This window comes from Rhinolophus ferrumequinum, chromosome 19, assembly GCF_004115265.2.
Source record: "Rhinolophus ferrumequinum isolate MPI-CBG mRhiFer1 chromosome 19, mRhiFer1_v1.p, whole genome shotgun sequence".
Taxonomy (NCBI): Eukaryota; Metazoa; Chordata; class Mammalia; order Chiroptera; family Rhinolophidae; genus Rhinolophus; species Rhinolophus ferrumequinum.
In genome coordinates, this window is record NC_046302.1 from 18,732,030 (window position 1) to 18,750,539 (window position 18,510).

Consider the following 18,510-nt stretch of genomic DNA (forward strand, 5'->3'; position numbering starts at 1 on the left):
TAGGAAAAGCTCTTAGAAAATTGATGAAGCCCTTGAATAGTTTGCAAAAAAATGATCTTTCTGATGTCTTACTAAAAGCAAAACATAAAGCAAAAGGTGTCAGGGTAGTTGGTCAGAAAAAGTACCCACGAAAGAAAAACAAAATCGTTTCTCTTTTTAATATTCTTTAGAATAAATTAGAGCATAATTATAATTGCATGTTCTTACCCCAAATTTGGTCAAAGTAGACTAATCCTTCTAATTTTAGTCCCATTTTTTCAAGGTAAAGAAAGATCCAATCAGATTTTTTTCTGTCTCCCCCCCTCAGCCAATCATTTACTATGAAACGATGGTCTTTGTTCGAATTTCCTGGAAAGTTATTACCACCCCACCTTGACCCCTGTACCAGATAGTCTCAGTGAACTAGGACCTATTCTTATTTGAGTCCAGCAAAAGAAACTAGATTGAGGAGGTGTTAGCAGGTGATTTGCAATTCTTTAGCAGCCTGATAGAGTTAATGTATTGCTTAACCGTGCCACAGTATATTTTTTTTTTTATGTAGGCAAAAAAATGTTTATTCAAGAAAATGTAAAAATATTTTAATTTACATATTATAATGAAATGAATCAATATGGAGTCAAAATTGCATGATTACACATTCATAAAAATTCCTCGCATCATCCTCAGAATAATCAGTTTCTGTACAAAAATGTACAGATGTTCAATGTATGTAATTCTTCCTCAGTGTGCTACTGAGTTTAGAGGTTCTGCTGGAATGTTCCCCAAATCAAGTGCAGAATCTGTTTCTTGATCAGTTTCCCCAATGACTGCAACATTGTCACCTCTGACGATGTATAACCCTACTACCATTTGTTCTACTCCCTGTGAAGAGCTGAACACTCATTCATGGCTTTCATCCAAAATCAAGTTAATGGTCTGGTCAAAACCTTTCAGTGTTCTCACAACATTCTCCCGTCAGAAGTAATAACAGCGACAGTTCGGTTGATGTAATTCTCCAGAGCGGACATCATGATGCAAAGCCTGGGCACTCCGGGCAGCACAGCAGCTTAGGCGACAAGCCGAGCTCCACAGTGTTTATTCTTACTGGTCTCTGAGAAACTCTCCCAAAGGAATGTCTTCCTTGTTTCTAATTGCTTTGGAAATCAGCAATGACCATCCAGAGACCATAACTTTTTTTTATTGCCTCCTAAGGATTTTATTGTGTCCTAATTGAGATTTTATTTAATATGGTTTTAAAATGTAATATTTATCAGTCAATCTGGTTCAGACCACTGATATGTAAATACTTAACTGTATGACCTAACGCTTGAAGGAAAACTGCACACAGTACCCAAGTCATATATTATAAGAGGCACCTTGTCTTTTTTTTTTTGTCTTTTGGGGAAATTACAGCATAATAAGGATCAGTCACTTCCTGAATCACCACAGAGCAGCCCTATAGCTAAGGAGAACGCTCAGAATTCAGCAAGGCAAGATGGGCTTGGCATTCAGGGTGCAAGCTGGAACATGGCAGCCTCTTAAAGACAGCTCTTGTCCGATCTTTTATTTTTAATGGACTTTATTTCTTAGAACAGTCTTCGATGTACAGAAACGCCATTTTACAATGCAGTTTTAACTCCTAGTTTTTGCGCCTCTCTCTGCAGACGTCGCCTCATCTCCCAGAGATCATCCTTGGAGACCCTGGAAGATATTGAAGAGAATGCCCCTCTACGGAGGTAAGTTTTTGGTGTTACGTTTATACGTATATGAATGGTTTGCAGTACCAGGTGGCAGCCAAAGTTTGCCTCTGATCTACAGAGTTAAATTTTTAAAATGACCCTCTGATGCCCAGACTCATTGTTTAGAAATCCCCACTCTGAGGACCCTTAGAGCTAGAAAACTATTAAACTCCAGGTATGTATTTTCCAGTCTGCCTGTGACTTTGGGTCCTGTTTCCCTTTAATTTGGAAAGCTGCTGCATGATGAAGAGCTCATCATTGTCCCAGCTTTCCCCAGTGCACTGGCACAGGTGTCACAGTCTTGAGCTTCATTAGGAGGTACCCACGATGTCACTGTGTAGCCAGCAACTTTCTTTAGGACAGCTGTGAGGGCTCCCTTGGGGCTGAAAGCGCTCCATTTCTCCCTGAGGACTACAAAAGTGCTTGCAAGGCATCTGTTTTTTTGGGTGACAGAAATTGCTGAGCTGTGTCTTGCCTCTGACTGGCAGCTTTTTCTCCTCTAATCCTGCACCTCTCTGCTGCTTCCCCCCCGCCCCCCTCAACCCTTCGCCCAGCCCTGCCCAACTGCACCATGGTCCAACCAGGCCCTCCTTGAACAGAGGACACAATACTCATCCAACACATCCCCTTTAGTCCTCATTGCAGCCCGACCAGGGTTGGCCTGCGTGGAGGGGCTCCTTCCTGCAGAAGCAGCTGAGGCAAGATGGGACGCTGTGGCTTACCCGGGCATGCATGGCAGGCGACCAGGGGGAGGCCTGTGGGAGATGTGCTCCCCTCAACTCACAGCAGCTCCTCTGTGAACCCACATCTGCGTCCCTTGTGTTGTGGCCTCTGGCTAGGACTCTGGAGCCCCAGGCTCCTCCCTTTGAACCTGGGAAGGTGCTGATGTGGAGGGAGGTATCTCACCCTGGAGCCGGCTCCTTCCCTGCCAGGACCTTCACTCCCCACTTCTAGGTCTTGTACACAGACCTCCTGGATGAAGCATAGACAGGCCTGGGGTCTATTCCAAAGTGTTAGGTGACCCTGAATCTCATCAATAACATCATTCCAAAGAGACAGCCAGGGCCAGACAGTCCAGTTTCCACTTTTGAAGTCTTTTGAAACGTACGTAACCTCTGGGCCCATCCTAGGATGAAAGGCGTGTAGCTGCATGATAAAGGTAGCTTGCGTGCAAGTGTTCTTATATCCGTCACTATTAAATGTTGGGAGAAGGGCTGTTTCCTTGAAGGAGCCCACAAAATGCTCTTTAAAAGTCAAATTAGAGGGCTGGCTCTGGTCCAAAGTAATCAGCAAGAGTGGAGGAGAAATGTTCTCAGGTGGCCCCAGTGGCTTTGGCATTTGAGCAGGTACCACAAATAGGAAAATCAATGAATACAGCTGAAAAGCCTCTGGTGTTTCAAAAGGCTACGAGAAGCCAATGTGGTAGCTGTGAGCCAAGGAAACCAGGTAAAAAAAATGTTACTCCCTCCTCAGGGATTCTAGGTGGTTAATGAGGGTTTGGGGAGGAGCTGGGCACTGCGTTCCTGGTCCCCTGTCCTGTCACCACATTCATACCCTCCTCTCAGAATCTGCCCATGCTGGTCTTCTGCCTCTACCCCTCAGGCCTCTGAGCACAGACGAGCAGAGTAAGAATGGCTTATTCTTTGCCTCAGCTACAACTTCATCCACCTCTAACAGAATATTGTCCTTAATTTCCAACAAATCTTGTGTAAATATAAAATTTAAAAATCCCTCAGAAATCAAGGGAATTTAGGCAGTTTAACAAGCCTTTATTTCCTCAAATGGATTTTTTTGAATTAAAAAAAATATTTTCTTAGAAAACTACTTGTTCCTAGGAAGTAAAATCAGCATGGCATAGCAGGAAGGGAGCTTAGTTTGGGAGTCGGGAGACCTGAGTTCTTGGCCTGATTCTTTTTACTAGTTCCATGGCCTTGGAAATTCGCTTAACTTTTCTGGGGACTCAGTTTTCCCACCTATAAAATGGGAGGGGGCAAGTTGGCTGATCTCTGAGGTCCTTTCAGCTTCCTGATTCTGTGAAATGCATGTACCATTAATGACACTGAAGTATTTTGGGAACTGTGGGGGCGGAAGGCTATTAGCCCAACTTGCTTTTAAACTCAGCACATTGAACAAATGGCTGGAGGCATCTATTAAAAACCTTTTTCATAATTAAGTGTATCCTGTAATCAGTGCTAACAAGAAAGAGCTAATCTTTCATTAAATTAGTTTTTAATTTAATTCTAACCTAATTTAATTTTGCATCACTTAAAATGTATGTTTTTAAATGAATATTTACACTTTAATGCAGGTGGCTTTGAAATGAATTTGTTCTTTGCTTAACCTGATTCAACCTGAGCGCTCAGTCTTCTGGTTTCCGTGGCAATCGTTGCTAACGCCACAATTCTCTTAAAGCGTGTCTTAGATTCCCTGGTGGTTTAGTTGAATGCTTAAAAAAACGTAAGGTAACAAACGGCTCTAGGAACAAAGGGCTAGATTAGTGGCCCACCCAGACAGAGTTGCCTGCTGATATTGACCTAACCCACTCTTTTGAAAAGTCTTGTGCCTCTCAGTTTGTTAGGTAAGTTTGTTTCCTGTATTCACCTAGAACTCCAAGAAGCAGACATTTACAAGGAGAGAGTTTATATATAGACTGAGGAGTGTTCAACTTGCCTGGTGGTTACCTAGTATCCTAGAAATAAGGACCTAGGATATGCCTTCTAGGTATCCAGGAAATCCTCAGCTCATATGCAGCAAATGTGACCGTCATCACTACCTATGCCAGCCTGTCTGGGTTGCTGGTGCTGAGAGCCATCTTTGGCTCTTTTGCTAACTTCCAGATCCTGTAGAAACCCAGGGACTTTTGTCCTCAAACCTGAAAGGCAGCATCCTCGCTTTCAGGCACGGATGGCAGAGAGCAGCTTGGGGTCCTCCCTCCTCTGGGCTGGGATTGGTACCAGCTTTCCACCACTGCGGTAGGAGAGGGAAGGTCCCCTCGCGGCGTAGCTCTGGGCCCATGGCCCTCAGCCTGGCTGGCCCAGGAAGATCTGCTTTTGAATGGGAAGTAGGGTAAGGGTGTGAGGACACCTCTGAGCACGTGGCCCTGTCCAGAAACCAGGGGAAGCATACCTTTACTCTTTCGGAGGTTCTCCTCGCTCCAGTGAGTACATGTTTCTAGCACCTTCTTCTGTGTGTGACAGAGACAGTTGGGGATGTTAGGCAGCCTGCAGAATTGAGCAGTCATTTCTGGAGGTAGAAGTGAGGCAGTTTGGGGTCCTGGGTCTGCTTGCAGAGAACTGCCCCAAGAAAGCAGAGGGAGGCTCTATCCCCTTGAACCCCAAGAAGACTAAATTTGGGTTTAGAAGCCTGCAGTGGGGAGTGAGATTGAGGGGTGCTGTCCCCTGTTCAAATTCTGCCTGAAGTCCACAGGACGCATCTGATAAATGCCCTGAGGCAGGGCTTTGCAAGTCTTTAAAAGAATCTATTTAAAACCGAAAGTTCAGGACCCTGTTAAGGGCTGCAGTTTTAACAACATCGGTGGCAAGTAGTTAACAAAACATGTACCCTCTGTAGCTAATGGTCTGTTACTCACCACACCTGAAATGTGTATATGAATAGTTACATGTGTGTACATATGCGTGAATGTATGTATTTGTATTTGAACGAGTCACTTGGCAGTTTATGAAGCTCTTGTATACGTGACGTCGAATCCTCACAACGCCAGGGAAGGAATGTTACTAGTGATGATAATCAGGGTCTCTGGTGAGTTTGGGGGAGGAAAGTGGGAGGACCATGGTTTCTGCTGAGGCATCTTGCAGGGCCATGTGGGCTACAGACATCGAATACAGACCTTGTCCTGAATGTAGTGGAGATGACTAGAAGGGGGGCTTTCCCTCCTCTACACCCAAGGCCATGGGAACCCCCTTTTCCTGATGAAAGGCATCAAATATCTGATGTCATGTCTTTGCTTTGGTAGGCAGTCATTCACTTCAATGTGATTATTTTCAAGTTAAATTACATTTTAAGGTGCTATTTTTTGTGAAAAAAAAATATTTTTCAGTGCTCTCTGGGAAAAGGCTTCTGGAAAGACTGGCCCTTCCTAGAGGGTGGGTAAGCTTAAGTGGGTTTGGGGGGTTTCTACGTCCTGAGGTCTGGACGAGGGGTATCACCTAATTTTCCTTGAGCTGGACTCTTGGGGGATTATAAAGATTGGATTTGCTCTGCAGGTCTGTGACCCTGCCCATTCCCCCCGTCTGTGTCCCGACCTGCTCCCACACCCCACCTGCCTCCTGGTTGGGTCACCTTGTTATTCTTGTACCTGAAGCCTCAAAGCTCAGAACTGACTGAACTTGAAAGGTGGCCCCAGTCCAGACCTCAGTGTGGCTTTGGGAAGCCGGGCACTGTTTTCCAGAACTTGCTCTCTGAAGCATACATTCTCGAGTATCCCGATGGCAGGATCAGCCCTTGGGCGTAGGGTCCATGGTCAGAAAAGTTTAAGTAAACAAAAAAAAAAAAATTTGGTAGCAAAAACCAAAATAGAAAAGTCACAGCTGCCTTTTTAAAGAAAACACCCAACTTCAGACTCTCTTGAGTTGGGTTTTGCTTTTTTCCCCTTGTTGTTGTTGCAGCTGTGTAACTTAGAATTTGCCAGGTAACTTTGGGAAAAAAAATATACACAGATAAGATCTTTTCAGCCTGTGGTCTTTTCTGTCATTCCTGTAGTGCAAGCACATGTTGTATATTCCAGAAAGAAATAATTTGAATCGAAGTCATTTTATTCAAAAAATATTTAACATTTATTTTAAAAAGAAAAGAAACAGCCACTAGCTACGTCTCTGATTCTCATTCAAAGTAAAGCTGTGACTGTCAGGCCTAGTCACGTTGAGAATTGAAACAGCTGTCTAGGTAAGTCAGGCCAGAGCATGGCTACGGAAGAAAAATGATTTGGGGTTGCTTTTGAAACTGAATTTTCCAGTGTTTTTCCTCTCCAAGTTTTTTTAAATTTACCATCTTTTAAATCTTTTAAATATACAGTTTTCTGTCCCCGGTACGTGTGTTGATACAGGAGGATTCTTTTTAAGATGACAAGTAAGAATAATGTCTTTGGAATCCACGTAGGTTATATTATTGTAACTGAGGACAATAGTTTTCATTAGCTGGCTTTTCAGAGACCCATATAAATTATTATCAGTATTATCAAGGAAGTTGTCTGTCATTGGGTTTTTTTTCAAGCTTCCTTGCTTCCAGCCATGTTGTCTCATTATCCTGGGGGTGACTCAAACCATTTGTCTGGTCTTTCCTTCCTGTCTTTGTGTGGAGATGTCTCAGCTGTCCAGCGGGCCACTGACTGTTTTTGAAATGACTTTATTTTTCAGATGTCGAACTCTCTCAGGATCACCCAGACCAAAGAACTTTAAGAAGATTCATTTTATCAAGAATATGCGGCAACATGATACGAGGAATGGCAGGTACTACACTTATCAGCTGCTTGCCAGCCTCCTGGTTGTAGGAAGGGGTGCGTCCAGTGGGGAAGGGAGGAGGAGATTGTTTGAATGACCCGACCTCAGCCTCGTGAAGCCCATGCTGTGAAGATGAGCAGGATCTCCTATAACCTTCCCAGACTAGTTCCACCCCACTCCCACCAGAATCCTCCAAAGAAGTCTACAGGAAATAATGCTCCCTAACATTGACCACAGGCTTGGTGAGATTTATCAGATTAACCACAAACTGAATTTTTTCTATAAACTATATTTTTATAGAAAACTTTGAACAGAAAAACAGTTGAGTTTTTGTTTTGGGGGGTTATTTGCCCTTCTCGTTCTGCTTTGTTGGGTTTTGTTTTCTTTTTTCACCGGGGCTGTGTGCCTTGGTCAGTAACTGTCCCACCAGATGAACTTGGTTTTGGTGCTAGCTTTGATGACTCTTTAGGAGAGTAGAATCACGACTTTGCCAGCAGATTCTCTTGGGCACTAATTCCAATTCCTGGGCTGCTGACATCTGGAGCGTGTGTTTCTCCAGTGCTTCAGTTGCTCTTTTGGAAAGCGCTATTAAATGAAAATTATCGCACTTGAAATTTATAGGACCTTGATATTAAAACTATTCTGGTGACAAATAGATCAGAATCATTATCGCTGGCATATTTGTGATTGAATGGCGCAGTCCATTCATGGTAGCCTGAGGGCAGCACTAGAACAGAGCTCCAAAACCTCGTGGGGTGCCCTTGTGCTCTGTACCCCTCTATACCCCTTAGGGGCAGCTCCCCTCACTGACCTGTGACCTGGATAGTGATTTCCCTTGAATGGGGGAGATGTAGACACCATCCCAGAGCAGAGGTCCTGCTCAAAGACCGCTTTGTTTGATCTCCTGAATTACAGAAGGCCACTAGTACTCTATACCAAATGAAAAGAGCTAAAAAGTCGTTAGACTCATGGAGCGATTAAGGCCCAGCATTACTGTAATTTGGTATTGTAAACACACTATACAACCTGAATAATAACACTAACAACTACAATTTTTAAAGACTTGTTGTCTTGAAGTTTATACGTACTTTTAAAACCTTAGTTAAATGAGGAACAATTGTATGGCTATTCAGTGATTTCGGATTAGCAAAATTGAGTTCCCCCTCAAGTAATTTTTACGTAGTATATATTTCTATTTTAAATACAGAGCTTTCGTTAAAATATTCCCAACTGTCATCTGTTAAATAAAATATTCTGAATTCTCTCTCTCTCCTCCTTACGCTCAGTTACAGTCATTGTGCCGTATTTGTTTAACCACTGTGTTTTTCTTGTCTTTTGTGGCTCTTAATTACCAAATCCAAACTTTATTCATGCCATTTTTACTATAATTATTCATTATTTATTTACATTTGTGTTTGTTTCCATAATCCCTTTAGCCATAAGATAAGCATAGAAAGCCTTTAATTCCTAAATAAAATCAATGACAAAGCCAAAGGAATGGGCCACATTAATAGTATCCCCACCTCCTGGTGCTGTGAAGAATAACTAAGTCAGATAATCGCCTGGCGCAGTTCAGTAGTGAGAGGATGTAGTTAATAAAAGATTTGGACTAATGAGATTGCCAGTGTACATTATGAAGCCACTTTCCTCAGCACACCCATGACCCAGGAACAATACAAACAGTCAGGAAGGCATGCAGTGGCTGGCAGTTTTGCTGGGGAATTTTCAGAGGGAGCCAGGAGAGACTGTTAGCTTATCTGAAGATCTGAGAACTGGAATTTAGGACAGGAAAGCAAGCTCTTAGAGCTGTTGTGAGACCCACAGGCAAGAGGCTGTGAAGTGGCCAGTTGTAACTGCCTCGGTGAGAACTGCCTTTCTTGTGCCGAAGGAAGATGAAAGGACTGGAGATGCTTTCCTTCCCCACCCCCCACCCCCCAGTTCGTGCTCTGGTTTATGGGCAAAGATGGGTTGTTCTTAGATGAAAGAAAGAACCCGGGAGGATACCAGGAAGAAAATACGATTTCTGAGGGGACAGAAGGAAATTGTGGTCAAGAGCTGATGAATGGGAGGATGTGACCCAGCTTTTCGAGAAAGGAAAGGAGAATTGCCCCCAGTGCTGCTGGGCAGCCCGGGTGAGATTGTCCTGCTGGAGGGTGGCTAGGGACATATGGATAAGGGATCCTGGGTGGCGATCCTCCCGCTCAGAGCGGACCGGCTGGAGCCATGGCTGGGCGGGGGTCTCTGGTTCCCCGGCCTCGGGTTTACAGAGACTGAGACGCATACACAACAGCACACAAGAAGGGCACCCGCCTCGGGCCTGCCTGCGCGTGTTGGGGAGGGAGGAATGAGGCTTTACGGAGAAGGCTGGAAGTCTTCCTTGAAGAGCCTGAAGGTCTGGACTGGAAACAGAATGGCCTGAGTTACTGGAATGTTCGCCTCTTCTCACACCCGGGGAAGAGACTGAAAAAGAGCCTGCACAGCCCCAAGTCCCACAGCAGGCTCCCCCAACCTCAGGTGGTTTCGGTCCCTGCTCCAGCCCCTACTTCTGCCCACTCAAAGTCTCCTTGTGACCTCTGACCGGCACAGACCAGCCTCTCAGACCGCAGGCCAAACCTGATTGCTGTTCTGGCTCTGAAGACGCTGATGGTAGGGTGCCTCTGTCCCTAAGCCCACTGTTGTGTGTGACAGGGGCACCAGCCTCAAGGAGGATTTGGGTTCCTGTCTCAGCAAGGGCTGGAGTGCAGCTGACGGGACGAGAGGGGAGCATCTGTCTTGAGACTCAATATCTGACCTGACTGTGAGTGGTCAATTTTAAGATAGAAAGGGGAAAAGATAATAGAAACTGAGCACCAAATATGGTAAAAGACTATACTTGTGTTATTGAAAAAACAAAACACCCAAGTCAACCTCATGATCAGTAATATCAGGATACCTGCTTAGAAATAAAGCTTGGGGCCTGTGCCAGCTCCAGGTTCACCCAGTTCTCTCTGTGACGTGAGACAAATCCCAGCTGGCATGTTGTGAAGGGGAAGTGAACACCCTCAGTAGAAGGTGTGGTTCTGATGAACCACAGAGAGATGGAGTCTTTTGGAAGTAAAAATCATCTTCATCTGTCTGTAATCCCTTAATTCTGTGAGGCTGGATTAGGGACCTACCGTGTTTTCCCGAAAATAAGACCTCACCGGAAAATAAGCCCTAGCATGATTTTTCAAAATGACCTCCCCTGAACATAAGCCCTAATGCGTCTTTTTTTGAGGCAACAATTAATAAAAGACCCGGTCTTATTTTCGGGGAAACACGGTAGTAGAAGGCTTTGTGTGTGGCTGCAGTGCAGAGAACCAAGCTGAGCGTTTTTTGGGAGCCATGCCGCAGATCGGTGGGCCAGGTGGAGCGAAGGATGGAGCCTGGACACAGTTGACAGACCCAGCAGTGGAAGCTTCTGCTCCACTGTTAGAACCAGACAGTGTGATGCGTTCTTTCCTGGCCCTGCTGGGTGTTACATCTTCTAGCAGGCGGGGAACGTGGTGACGGGAGCTGCCACACTCCAGTTCTTCTTCTGCCTTAACACAAAGACAGGTTGGCAATGGGGAAGTCGTGTTGGACTTGATAGTTGGAAAAGACAATAATAGTTGGAAAAGACTGTTTTAGAAAGACAGGTTTCAGAAAGTTCAAACTAAGAAATGGATTCGTGTAGCTGCTGCCATACTGCCAAAAGGGGTTATAAAATTGTGACTATCATAAAGTGATAATGGATACATTTATTGAGTGCTTACTGGGTGCCAAGCTCTCAATTCTTGATCGGCTTTGTTTCATTCATTCAAGTCAATGGATGTTTGGTGAGTAAATGAGTGGAAAGACCTTTTAATGAGTTTTAGCCTTTAGGACTAAATCTTGAAAAAATGGAAAGAATTTAGAAATACACATTTTAATCCTTGAAATAACCTTAGGAGGGAGTTGTTACTATTGTTGTGTCAGGCAGAATAATGGCCCCTTACCCGCACCCAAAGCAGTCCATGTTGTGTCTCTAGGACCTGTGAATATGTTAGGTTATACGGCAATGGGGAATTAAGGTGACAGATGGAGTTGACATTGCTGATCAGCTGCCCTTAAAATAGCAGGATTATTCTGGATTATCTGAGTGGGCTCCATGTCATCACAGGGGTCCATAAAAGTGGAAGAGGGTGGCGGGAGAGTCCATGTCAGGGTGATACAATGTGAGATAGACTCAATTGTCCATTGCCGGCTTTGAAGATGCAGAAAGGGGCTATGAGCCAAGGAGTGCAGCAGCCCCTAGGAGCCAGAAAAGGCAAGAGAACGATCCTCCTTTAGAGCCTCCAGTGGAACCAGCTCTTGACTTGAGCCCGGTGACACCCACTTCAGACTTCTGAGAAGAAACGTATGTTGTTTTAAATCACTAACTTATGGTAATCTGCTGCCTCAGCCATAGGAAACTAAAACACTCCTCATCCCAATTTACAAAGGAGGAAACTGCAACATTTAGCTAGAAAGCGGGGTCAAGATGGTGGTGGAACGTAGATCCAAGCATCAGATTCCAAAGTTGCTTCTCATAATGGAAGGGAAGTGTGGGAGATTAAAAATCCATACACTGGTAGACAGCGTGTTGTGGTGAATTATGAGACAACTCTATTTTAAAAAATCATTAGCTAAAGACCCAAGACAGATGAAAGAGTGGCAAACATGTAAGAATACTGGGAGGAAGACCCAAGTCCAGAATAAACTAAAGAAGGACATAACGGAAAGAAAACTGGAACCTTTGTGCATTGCGGGTGGGAGTGTAAAATGGTGCAGTACTTGTGGAAAATAGTTCGGCAGTGCCTCAGAAAATTAAGTGTAAAAGTACCACATGACCCAGCAATCGCACCACCAGGATTATGCCTAAAATAATTGAAAAGAGGAACTCAAGCAGATACTGGTAACAAATGTTCATAGTAGCATCATTCACAGTAGCCAAAAGGTGGAAACAACCCAAGTGTCCATCAACAGATGAATAGGTGAACAGAATGTGCTATATACATACAAAGGGATATTACTCAGGATGAAGTGCTGATGAAGTACTACAATGTATATGAACCTTGAAAACAGTATGCTGATTGAAATAAGCCCCACACAAAAGGCCACATAGTGTATGACTCCATTTATACAAAATACCCAGAATAGGTAAATCCACAGAGACAGAAAGTAGATCAGAGGTTACCAGGGACATGGGGAAAGGGAGTTATTGCCAAATGGTTGCAGAGTTTCTGCTTGCAGCAATGGATAAGTTTTGGAAATAGATAACAGTGATGGTTGTGCAACCTTGTGTATTTAATGACATTGAATTGTGCACTTAAAATGGTTAATGGCATATTTTTATGTTGTATGTATTTTGTCACAATAAAATGTCAGTGATAGCCATGGGGCTTTTAAAACCATGTTCAGAAGGTGGGAAGGGAGGGTGAATTCATGGGGTTGATGGTACAAGGGAGTAGATGTCAGCTGCTGGCCTAGTTTTAGTTTCTTTAACACGTAGAACTGTCAAATGTAGACCAAACAAAGCAATGTCCTGGGCACACAGTAGGCACTCAATTGGTGTTTGTAGAATAAATGAATGGAGAGGCCTTTTAAATGAGTTTCAGTCTTCAGGACTAGATCCCAGGAAATAGAAAGAATTCAGAACAAATGATCATTAAAACACCATGGAGAATAAAAGAAGTTCTAAGTTGAAAGCTAGGCAAATGTCGCCCTCAGAAAGTGAGAAAGAAACTCACTTTCTGGTAGCAGAGGGTAAGTTCTGGTAGCAGAGGGTAAGTTCTAATAATCATAGACTAGCCAGCCCAGAGCTGACGGCTGGCCGAGTCCTGGAATGGATTGTGAAACAGATGGTTCGGGTGCTTTTATAAAAGAGTAGAGTTTGCTAACAGTCAATATGACCTCACTGAGAAAAAGTCATGGTAAATTAACTTCGTCTCCTCATTGGTGGAATACCTAGGTTAGTAAACTAGGGGACTTCATAGACATGACAATTGGTTTCAGCAGAATGTTACACGGCTCCTCTTACAGCCGGTCCCAGGGGATAGAATGGTGAACTGTGGGCTGGGCAGTGGTGAGGCCAGCGAGCCTGCCGGCAGCTGAGAGTTGTTAGCTGATGGTTGTTAGCCTGAAGGGGCGTGTAGGGACACTACGTAGTACGTGGTCCTCCCTTGAGATTTATCTCCTCTTCAGAGCGAAGGCCAGTAAGCCTTGTTGGCCTTGTGGAAAACCAAAAGCAGCAGGGAGAGCAGGAGAATGTTACAGAGGAGAACCAAGGTTCATTTACTTCAAAAGCTGAAAATGCAAGGCACAGTCCATGGAGACAGAATTTAGCAGGAATAAATGATTTCCAGTACAGGATAGACACTTCTCAGGAGTTTGTGGGAAACAATATCTTGGAATTTAGATAAACAGCATGTTCCTTAGGAGCTAAGAACTAGAGTGAGCCAGCTAATTGAGCATGTCCTAATAGAAGGATAATATCACAGAAATGGGTCTATCACTTTTGCACCCGGCCAGGGTCAGACCCATTTGTCGAGTTTCAATCAGCACGAGTGTCACATTTTAAGACATTGGATGAGTACTGGGATAGCCCCTTTGCCGTGGACTCAGATTTTCAAGTCCCCTTTCCTATGCAGGACACGATGGATGACATATAGCAAGTGGGAACAGCCAGATGTTCTGTCTCATTTCATTGAAGCACCTGTGTGTAAACAGGCATTTTTTTTCTGGAAGGAGATGTGTGCATCCAGATAGAAGATACCTTAATAAAGTGGCTCCTTAACTGCAGAGAGTGAAGTGATACCAGTGTTTAGCCCATTCAGCACCCAGGTACTGACACCTCTTCTGTGCTGGCACTGTTTTAAGTGATGGGCTATATCTGTGAATAAAGCAGACAAAAATCCTGCTCCGAGGAGTTGCAGGCTAGTTGGGGAGGCAGATGATACGCAAGTAAACGTATCCTGTCAGAGATGAGATAGGTGTGCTGTGAAGGGAAACAGGAGCGGCTGGGGGTTGGGGGTGTAGAAGCAGGGCCTGTGGTAGGCCAAGGCTTCAAAGATGGGGATACCTTTGAGCAGAGATGAGGGAGGTAAGAAAGAGATGAGGGAACCAGCCCTGTGCTCGCTCAGTGAGGAAGAATGTTCAGGGTGGATGGAACAGCAATTGCAGAGTCCCTGAGGCTGGACCATTGGGGTGAGCCTGAAGAGCTGTAGGAAAGCCAGCTGTGTGGATGAGTTAGAGAGAGAGGGAGAGGGAGACAGTAGATTGAGTCCTACCGTTACTATGCAAAAAGTCAGGCTGCTTGAGAGGCGAGGTTGGTGGAAAGAAAATCAGGTTTATTCCAAAATGCCAGCATTAAGGGAAGACAGGGGACCCTCTGTCACATAGACTGCCTACTTCTCTTAATACCACCAAAAGGTTTTATAGACACGCAAGCAGGGGCAGAGCAAAGGAAGGAGTAGTAGTGGACCAGGGAACTCCAGGAAAAAGCGCTTCTTAGAAGCTATTCTGCCCCAGGGTCAGGAGTGAACCCCATACAGGTGCAAAATACTCCTCCCAACTTACCCTGGCCGGAAGGGAACAGAACCATTGGAACTGGTATGCATGGTAAATGCACAGTAAACAGAGTCATCAACGTTTGGGGGAAGGAGAAGGAAGCAAAGAAAGGAAAGAAAAAAAAAACTTTCAAAAAGTCCCAAGCCAAACCACTGTCAAATCGAATTACATCCGAGGTTTAAATTGCAAAAACAGAAGATACAGGATCACCGTTAAACTAGCAGGGTCGCTTGTGAAGATGTCAGCTTTTATTATGAGTCGGGTGAGAGCCATCGAACGTGCTGAGCAGTGGACGGGCGTGACCTGGCTTGCATTTGAACAGGAGCACTCTGCCCACCCAAAAATCAAGGGCAAGCATTGCAGGTCTTTTTCTGGTAACCTTATTCTTACAGAAAATTAGACTGTGTGTGTTGTGTACTGTCTTCTAAAGGTGAATTAATTTTGATAGGAAGTTCCAAGATGACTTGAGGCCTTTAAAAAACTTCATGAATATATGAGCAAACTCTGTCACAAAAGGGGGGGACCAGTGGCCCCATGCTACAGCATCTGGAATGGGCTCTTGAACATTCCAGGAGGGTGAGGGTGGTTGGCTGGTGGGAGCTGCTGTGTCTTTAGTAGAGGAGAGTCGGTCACCTTTCTCTCTCATCTGCATCTTCACCGAAAGTCCCACTGTGTGCTGGGGAGAGAGAGGAACTTAGCCAACAGCAGACATATCTCAGTCCTCGGGGATAAGATACCCCCTTGAAAACGACAAACATGACAAGACGAGCTAGTGCCAACTGAGAGCTAATTGCTGGCCAGGTAGAGAACTATGTCATCAGAATGGAAGGTGGAGATTCTGTGCTTGAAGACTGAAGAATATGGGTGTCACTGTCCCTCAGGCATGCAGTTTGTGGGCATTCTTTATCATCTTTGGGAAGTCATCTGGTTCCCGAATGTGTGTAATATATACAAGTGATGGCTGCCATGTACACTTGAAAGGCCCATCTCATGGGTCTGCGTTGAGACTCATTTCCTTCTGAACAGGCAGGGAATGCTCTGCAGTGAGTGGACTGGGCCATCTCATTCCTCGGAAAGAATTTTCAGAGATTTAAAAGGATTTGAGATGGGAGCAGAAAAACAAGTGAGCTAGAGTGTTTTCTCTTTAAAGTGTGAACTCAGTGGGAAAACTTAAAAATACGTAAAAAAGATTTTGGCACTCTTGATCAGCTTTTTCAAGTAAGAAGTGAAAAGTGCAGTAACTGAAGTCAAGTTGTACCCTTTCCTTTTTATACTGAAAATTTTGGAGGGAAGGGGGATGGGTAATAACTAAATTAAGACCTTGTTTGTGATCTCATCGGTTCCAATCTGTCAGCCTAGTTTAGTTTGAAAAACGAGTTGGAGGAAGTGGCACGTTTCAAAAAAATAAAACAGCTAGTTACCAGTTCTGAAACTGGCCTTCTTGAAGGATGAAAAATGTCATTGCCTTTTCTCCCTTAAATGAATCCATCCAATTTGATAGATGGTGACCATCTTCTGTGAGGCTCCTTGCAACATCCACCTTTTCCCAAGCACACTTTTCCCTCTCAGAATTTTTGTTCTTCATTAGAAGACTAAAACCCACCATCCCCCCAGCAGCAGGAGGCTGGCGGGGAACTTTATCTGCATCATCGTCCGTGTTTATAGCCAATTGTCAGTGACCTGTGGGACAGGGAGTGTATAGACTGAAGGAGCCTTCAACAATCCCCAAATCTCACTTAGACTCCAGGCCCAGCCTCTTATGGCCCCGAAAGTTCCCCCAGAGCTGCTCTCCAATTTGACTGACCCACTGACTTACTCTTAGTTCTTCCCAGGTGCTGAGTGGTGGGAGGAAGGGAGGAGCTGCGCTTGCAGACCAACCTCTGGGAGGTGGGAATGCTTGTGCCCTGGGCCAGCTGGGGCTAGCGCTGGGTCAGCACTACACACTAGAGTTTGGTCAGGTTTTATTATTTGCACCTCTTTAGGAAGCATGGAAGGTATGCTGGCTTTTTCTTTGACTCTGTATGAGGTTTTTGAGAAAAATAATTTTCAGTCATAAGCAACTGTGCTCAGTGTTTCGCTTGTGCAGACGTCTGCTGCTGAAAAGCTTGCAGATTGCAAGGGCTTGTTGCTTCTTTTCAACCAGTTTGACATATGAGAAGTAAGACGAGTCACAGAAGAAAGGTCTAGGGTTGGATAGAACCTTCCGTTAGCGGTTCTGTTTCAATTCTCTGCTTGGTGAGAGGGCATGGGAGCCTGGAGGAAACCAGACCTTGGTCCTCACCAGTGGATATGCAGCAGCTGCCTGAGAGGAAAACAGGAATTACAGCTGGCGGCCGGCTCAGGGCCTGGGCCATGCGTCAGGGCACAGCTACCTGTGCTGTCCTGGAAGAACAAGTAGGTGAGGGCTCAAGAGGGGACCTCCTAACTTCTGTGACACCACACTCCGCTCGGTTTCCTCCTGTCTCTCTGTTCCGGGTTGGTTTGTGTTCCCTCAAAATTCTGATTCTGAGTCCTCATCCCCTGTACCTCAGTGTGGGACCTTATTTGGAAGTAGAGTCATTGCAGATGTAATTAGTTAAGATGAGATTGTCCTGGAGCAGGGTCGCCCCTAATGTAATATGACCGGTGTCTGTATAAAAAGGGGAAATTTGCAGGCAGACATACACACACACACACACACACACACACACACACACACACACACACACACACAGAAAATGGTACGTGGCCATGTGAAGGTTGGTGTTATGTTGTCACAAGTCAAGAAGCTACCAGAAGCTGGGAAAGAAGCCCAGAACAGATCCTGCCCTAGTGCCTTCTTCAGAGGGAACATGGTCCTGTCAACACCTTGAGCTCGGACTTGTGGCCTCCAGAGCTGTGAGACAGCCCATTTCTACGCGTAGGCCTCTCAGCCTGTGGCACTTTGTTATGGCAGTGCCAGCAAACTCACACACTCCCTTATTCCCTCACTATAGTTCTGGGCTTTGCTCTCCTGGTCCCTCCTCTCTTCTCACTTCACTCCCCATCACTGGGGAAGCTCATCCACACCACGGCTGCAGTCGCCATCACCATCTTATCTAATCCTAGGCCTCCCGTTCCCCAGGACCAGCTCCCTCACACGTTCAGGAGTCCTTTCCGGAGCTGGCCAGCCTCGCTCGTTTCTTCCAGTCCTCCACCCCCACGCCACCCTCCAGCTATGCTGAATTATTTACAGTAATTGCTTGGTTAAGGGAAGAGGTTAGTAAATGCTGGAAGAAATACCCACAAAAATTACATACGTAGCTTAAACATTGTGCTTTAATTTAAGGCACATTGGTGATCATTCATTCAACAGTTTTTTTTGTTGTTTTTATGCCAGGACTTTTCTTTGCATGTGGTTCCCACACATTGGGGTCTGTCTTGTGGTATCAACCTCACATGTCGTCATACCCACCATTGCTGACATATCCAGATTGGACTTCTCTTTTTTTTCTTTTTTTTTTCCGGACTTCTTTAAAGTGACGCAAGGATCTACGTGTAAAACACTTTTAGATTTTTAGAATTTTTTTTCTTATCTTTTATAGATGTCTTGTCCATACCTCAAACGCAAATTTTTTTGGTGACTTGCTTTGTTTGAATAGTTTTTAAAGTATTCAGCATCATTTGTTGTTGTTTTTTTTTTTTTTATAGAAACAGCATTTCTCCTTTTGTTTTTTCCACATTTCATTAGTTTGTGCAGTTGTTTTGTGAACAAGGATAAGTAGAAGTAA

The 18,510-nt window shown here is 44.7% G+C and overlaps 1 protein-coding gene and 1 pseudogene across 2 annotated transcripts in view; one reads left to right on the top strand and one right to left on the bottom strand.

Moving 5' to 3' along the window:
• The window catches only part of CABLES1 (Cdk5 and Abl enzyme substrate 1), a 107,743-nt gene that overhangs the window by 45,338 nt on the left and 43,895 nt on the right, over nucleotides 1-18,510 (top strand). For both annotated transcript variants that reach the window (XM_033087612.1, XM_033087613.1), the window contains exons 2-3: nucleotides 1,644-1,715; nucleotides 7,091-7,183. In XM_033087612.1, the coding sequence (XP_032943503.1) occupies nucleotides 1,644-1,715; nucleotides 7,091-7,183 (165 nt within the window). The remainder of the gene's footprint in view (nucleotides 1-1,643; nucleotides 1,716-7,090; nucleotides 7,184-18,510) is intronic.
• LOC117011876 (U6 snRNA-associated Sm-like protein LSm8) lies at nucleotides 719-1,010 on the bottom strand (annotated as a pseudogene).